The sequence below is a fragment of the Lolium perenne genome, chromosome 1 (genome assembly GCF_019359855.2).
Source record: "Lolium perenne isolate Kyuss_39 chromosome 1, Kyuss_2.0, whole genome shotgun sequence".
Lineage (NCBI taxonomy): Eukaryota > Viridiplantae > Streptophyta > Magnoliopsida > Poales > Poaceae > Lolium > Lolium perenne.
The window spans coordinates 203003922-203009906 of record NC_067244.2 but is presented as its reverse complement, the minus strand read 5'-3'; the positions used below and the strand labels follow the sequence as shown (position 1 = coordinate 203009906).

General features: G+C 44.4%; 1 protein-coding gene across 1 annotated transcript; it reads right to left on the bottom strand.

Moving 5' to 3' along the window:
- Positions 1 to 572: 572 nt before the first annotated feature.
- On the bottom strand, positions 573 to 5731 carry LOC127319613 (probable methyltransferase PMT23). The gene is made up of 8 exons (XM_051349592.2): positions 4846 to 5731; positions 4294 to 4443; positions 3405 to 3675; positions 3162 to 3272; positions 2549 to 2720; positions 1859 to 2101; positions 1192 to 1386; positions 573 to 1105 (listed from the first exon to the last, which is right to left on the bottom strand). Exons 1-8 carry the CDS (start codon positions 5473 to 5475, stop codon positions 910 to 912), a joined length of 1968 nt encoding a protein of 655 aa, XP_051205552.1. The 5' UTR covers positions 5476 to 5731; the 3' UTR covers positions 573 to 909.
- Positions 5732 to 5985: the final 254 nt, after the last annotated feature.

The following is a 5985-nucleotide window of genomic DNA, read 5'->3' as shown; positions in this document are numbered from 1 at the left end:
TTCTTAACTCTCGAGCAATCAGCAGTTGTTGTTGTTTTGCGTGCGGAAACCAAATAATTTGTACCGACGCCTGACCGGTCTCGTACCGCTGTCGCACAAAAACACAGAGTACATTGCAGCCCGGCAACATGACGCCTGAAAAGACCAGGTGACAACCATCTCAACGGTGAAAGCTCCCTTGGTAGTTGCGTGTAGAACTTTCAAAACAAAATCTAAGATAACTCTCCTACTTCCTCCGTCCATACAAGAATGTTAGAGATTTCCCTAAATTTAGATATTATACATTAACTGTAGCTACATCTAAATTAAGATAAACTTGCGACATCTATGGACAGAGGTAGTAAAATGAACTGAAGGGGCGACATTGTATACACCTTCAGTGTTGAAGAATCAAATTCGTTCGCATCACGAAGATACAGAAACGTGAAAAGATAAAGAATGGTGACGGGCAGAAAACAGATGGTCGTTCTCCGGGGGATCTAATTGCTGGTAGCCTGCAGGCAGTAGACACGTGTACATACATATATATGCCAGCATTGCTCTTGCAGAAATACAGATACAGAGACAAGCCATGAGGGGTCTCACATTTCTACAAGCATCAAATCTTTATTGTCCAATGTACAGAATTAGCCGATGAAAAGTATACAAAACATGATCCCATATCCTGTCGGAACATCTGCTAACACTAAGCCTACGACTTTAACATCCCTATGGTTTTTTGCTTTGACAAAAAAGAATCAGCACATCAGACTGCAGAAGTGTGTTTCTATACCGGCAAAACTTCAGGGCTGTCTGGATCAAACCAGATTACATATCTGTTGTATACAAGAAGCGATCCAATAAAATGTAAAGAATCAACAGAACTTCTGTGCGTAGATGACACCTTCAGAAGTTTGGTCCATGTCATCCTCATCTGGAAGCCCCAGGCCGCCAGAAACTCTTTGTAGCAACAAGATATTGCCGCTTCACAACTACAGTTTCATAATGCAGAGAGCGAAGAACTGGGCGCATCCTTTTTATCATGTCCATGGTGTCTTGCAGCACAAACCATCTGCCAGGCCTCAGTATTCTGTCAACTTCGGCTGCTACGTCAAGGATGTCACACCTGAAGGTAGACACCCATATCAAGCTATACTCTAAGAGAAGGGAACACAGGTAATAAAATTCAGCAAAGCCTCAATATTTGTTTACCTCTTTGTAAGACTTCCAAGGAGATCACTCATGTGAAGAACATCATAGGTCCTTGGGTATGTGTTGAAAGACTCACACCAATCATGATATACCCCAATCAAACCTCTGCTAAAAATAACCGGCAACGTATCTGACTGCCCAATAGGTACAACATTCATAACCCATAAAGGTTGATCAACAAGTGCTGCTGCAAATCTGGTCAACAAAACTAGCCTGATTAATATCCCCATCATGGAATAGTCTTTAGTTAGTCTGATAACAGCTATCCTGGCTCCAAAAAAAACTACTTTACATATGAAGATCTACATCTATTACAAAAATAAGATCTTCAGTATCACTAAAAGGAAGTTTCTGAAGTATTTCTGGTTTCTGATTGCATAATCCCCATAAAAAAACAGGCATCTGATTTGGCAGTCCAAAATAATTAGTAACCCATAGAGAGAAAGATGTACTCCATTGCTCAAAGTGGACAACTGAGTTGAAGCCATTTTTGTATAAGGAACTACATATTTGAATAGTCAAAACCCATGTCAAACCAATGAACTAACATGCACCCAAAAAATAAAGCATCTACAGAGTATAAACAATAACGCTAGGAGGATTGATGCTGCTAGCATAAGGAAATAAGTTTCACAAAATTAATCAACAGGAAGTTGTCTTCTCTTACCCTCCATAACCAGCATTCATGTCCATTACATTCCGAACACTTGACCAATTAACTGGAAAGTCATTAGAGTGTACGTCTGAAATGACTTGTTTCCAATACATTGTATCAGCATCAAGCTTTTCAGTAGTAGCAGAATCATAAGGTATGCGTGTGTATCTGACAAGTCTTTCAGGCCAAAGAAGGGGTGAGTTCTTTGTTTCATCTGAAGCAGTTGGCAAAATGCAACTATCCAGAGAAGCATACCTGCAAAAGCAAATATAAAACTAATGGGTATAGGTAACACTAATTCGAAAACACAGCGTAAGTAACTTATAAACTGTGATGTCTACAGCATCTACAATAAGGACAGGTTGCAAATGGTATGGTTCACACAACCAATATCCATGGTTTTTGAATCGATGTATAGTCGCTGAATAGTCGATGTATAGTCACCGAGTCGTTTTTCAAAAATCAAGGTGACTCTCGACCTATACAGCGACTTATGGCGACTATACAGCTTTTTTGGTAGACTATACATGAATCGCAGCCTCAGGCGACTCACTTTTGAGTCGCGACTCAAAAACCATGCCAATATCTGCTGTGAGCCCATAAGTTATAGCCAGAAAGAGGCCACTAGCTGCTAGAAGACCTTTAGCAATCTCTGTTGATGAAGCAAAAAACAAGAAAAATAAAGGACAGGCTATAACGTACCAAGGGAAACGTGATCCATCTTTCTCGGAGCACAGATGGGGTTCATTGGTTTTCCTCTCAAGGTAGCAAGAATTTGAGGCTGGTTTTTGGTATATAACAACACCAATTCCATTAATATCTTGAGATTTTACTACTGTTCTCCAGCAAATTGATTTGGTCAGAGTAACCATTGCTGCCACATGTAGGAGATTCCCAGTTAGCATAAAATTGCCCACAAAAATGACACTACTTACTTTCAAAGTAAACAATGCAGTGTCAAGAAGCAAAACTTCACAAAAATTAACGATACAGTGTTGTAACACCTTTAGAAACTTGAGTAAAATACTGAAATATGTTGTCATTTGCTTAGTAGTGACACCATTACTTGTTCTACCTCCCACACATGGTTTGATGTATGAGGAAGCCAGATATCCAATTAGCCTAAATCAAAAGTGGCAATTACACTTATCTATAGTCTCCAACTTTGATTCACTGTGATGTAGCATGTTTTGTCAGCAACTGTCAGATATAAATATCTATTTTTCCCCCTAACACTTGTGCCAATCTCTACAGATATTATTAATAGGATGAAAACTGAGGCTGCAACATGTAATAAATATGTATGTTCACAAACCATTCCAGTCATCTTGATCTCTTTTTTCTTCACGATAGACAGGGGTTGCAGACCAAATGAAAAATCCTCCAGGCCTTAGCACTCTGTTAAGCTCCAACAATGGTTTTCCACCTGCACATTCCCAATAATAATAGATATTCAAAATTAAATTAGCATGAGAAAAAAAATACTACAGTTATCTGCAAATAGAAGATATAGATACTATGGTAGCTTATAAATGGAATGAAGAAACAGATCACTTACCATTCTCATACCAACGGACCCTGCACCTTGCGCAGTGGACTACATCGAATGCATTATCAGGGAAAGGAAGCTTTTGGGTTCCGATCACTCCTAAAAATGCCGGAATTCCACGCTCTAATGCAAATTGTATCTGAGCTTCATGCTCATCTTTTGGGGCTAATGACATAGTAATGACATTCCTGTCAAGCAGGTATCCACCAAAGCTGGCAACACCACATCCAACATCCAGGACAGTTCTTGTGTGTGTTCCCCATTGAATGGTAGGCATTATCTATAAAAATGTACAGGAAAATTATAATATGACCAGAAAAAGAAAAGCAAGAATCTATGGTGACAAAACCTATTGCAGCATTTTAGAGAAACCTAAAAATGATTATACCCCAGTAGAATTAATTATTTAAGCAATGCAAGAACAGCATTAAGTGCCGAAACAAACAAGTTCAGGTACAATTGACTCTACCTGTAAGAGCACATATGATTACTTGTTCTAACTGAAAAATGGGTATGAATAAAAAACATTAAACTAACCAAAGGCTGATTATATCCGATGATTTAATGAAAAGCTCTTGCCTTCAAGGCAAGAAAAAGGCAGAAAGTTGTTAACATTAAGGTGGCTATTTAGAGAAGATTAATATTGTTTAAAGGTCTCAACTCAAAAATGCAATAGTTTTGGGGGTCCATATCCCTATCACAGTGTTTGTTTCCACCCCTTAATAAGGATCAGCATTACCAGAAGAAATACTGCACAATGGCAAACATACATGTAAGAAGCATCTCAATTCACAAGTACACAGAACTCACCTGGCCATGAAACTACTGAAGGAACATTCTTGCAAACTTAACCAGTTAAAAGTTGAACCATAGATCAAGGTGAGAGATTACTATGTACCTGCTCTACAAACTGAATGTATCTTGCAACACCATCTTTGAACTGAGTTCCACCTCCAGGGAAAACAAGGTAATCGCCAGACTTTGTAACCCATTTCTGGTCCTTCTTATACTCCACCAGTTTTGGGTGAGGAACGTTGTTGTACCAAATCTGGAATTTTTAGGAAGCAGATTTGCAAGCATTAGTAGGCACCTAGTAAAATCTATAGCCGTAGAAGGCATTTCACTTAATCAACGTATAAATAATATACTGCAGTATAAGATTTCACTAGCTGCCTTGAGAGTTGAACTGCTCCTCAATACTAGATTAGGCATGTTAAGCAGAGTATTTTGGAAAAAAACAGAGTGTGTTCCTAGTTTGCATTGTTTCACTGACTATGTCCTAGTACTAAAATGGGAGTTGGAAATTGCGGGATTTGAGCATCAGATCACACAAAAAGAACAGCAATTTCAATAGAAGTAGAAACAAAGAAAGCAGAGCACATGAAACAGCAGCCAACAAACTAACTAAGGGCGTGTCTTACCGACAAGGGCAAGCTTGCAAGGTCCTCACCATGTCACGGCTTTGCGGCCACGGCACGGGCAGCCGGTAGCCGGCCGGCGTCCGCACGAGGCACCTGGGCGGGGGCGCGGGGCAGTGGCGCTCCCGGTGCTCCATGTGCTTCCTGGAGCGCAGCGCCTTGATGGCCCTGATGTTGTCGAGGCAGGGGATGTAGTCGGCCGGCGACGACACGCCCCTCCGCACCTTGCACGTCTCCCACCTCACCTGCGCCACCGCCCCGTCGTCGTCGTCGTCGTCGACCGGGCGTTGCGAGCCGGTGGTGTCGTGTACTGGCCGTGACGGGTCGCTGGTTCCGCTGCCCCCTGGGACTGCGACGGCGGAGGGGGCGTCTGGCGTCGATGCGTCGGCCTTCTCGACGGAGGAGGCTGGGGCGTTTAGGTGTGAGTCGGCCGAGCTTGCGGGGGTGGGAATTGGGGTCGGGCTGTGCTGGTGGTGGTGAGGAGTAGGGAGGGATGGCGTGGAGGGCCTGGATGCGAGGCGGGAGGGGAGGAAGGCGAGGGACTGGGTGGAGGGGCCGAGGAAGAGGAAGAGGAGGACGAGGAGGGCGGAGAGGAGGAGGAAGAGGGAGAGCGAGAGGAGGATGGGGCGGCGCTTGCGGTCGGCGGCGGAGGGGACGGCCATCGATCTCTGATCGCTTGCTGCTACCTACCTCCGCTGCTGCGGCGTGGTTCGGTCCGGCACCGGCAGTGGACTGGAGACGGAGGGTGGTGGTGGCGGTGGTGGGGTTGGGTGGGTGAAGGGGAGGGAAGAAGAGGGCGAAGTGGAGCGTGGCGGCCACGGCGGGCGGCAGCGGTGGCCGCGCTGCGGGCGATGGCGGGCGGGGAGTGGCGGATGGTAGAGGTCGTTTTCAGTGGTGAAAAGGAAAATTTTTGGTTTGTTTGTTTTCCCTTCAGTTTTGTGCAGGTGCACTGTTGCGATCTGAAAACTCAAAAGCGTCCTCGCGAGCGCCTCGACACTGAAAACTTAGAGCATCTCCACTCGTCCCCCGACGAGGTCTCCGAGCGACGTTTTTCCCATCCGGACGGCGAAATTCGGTCCAGTCGCGCCCCCGGTTTCTCGTTTTCGTCCGGATTTGGCCCTTCATCCATCCGGCGAGCCCACGCCATCTCCGGCCCCCGGGGCGCGCTCGGG

Bases quoted from the DNA above. Each gene is read 5' to 3' on its own strand.
- LOC127319613 (XM_051349592.2), bottom strand. From the start codon at position 5,475: ATGGCCGTCCCCTCCGCCGCCGACCGCAAGCGCCGCCCCATCCTCCTC. The intron at 2,721-3,161 runs GTTTGTGAACAT...TACATGTGGCAG, and splicing joins AGATCAAGATGACTGGAATG to CAATGGTTACTCTGACCAAA. The intron at 1,106-1,191 runs GTAAACAAATAT...GTCTACCTTCAG, and splicing joins CTTGGAAGTCTTACAAAGAG to GTGTGACATCCTTGACGTAG.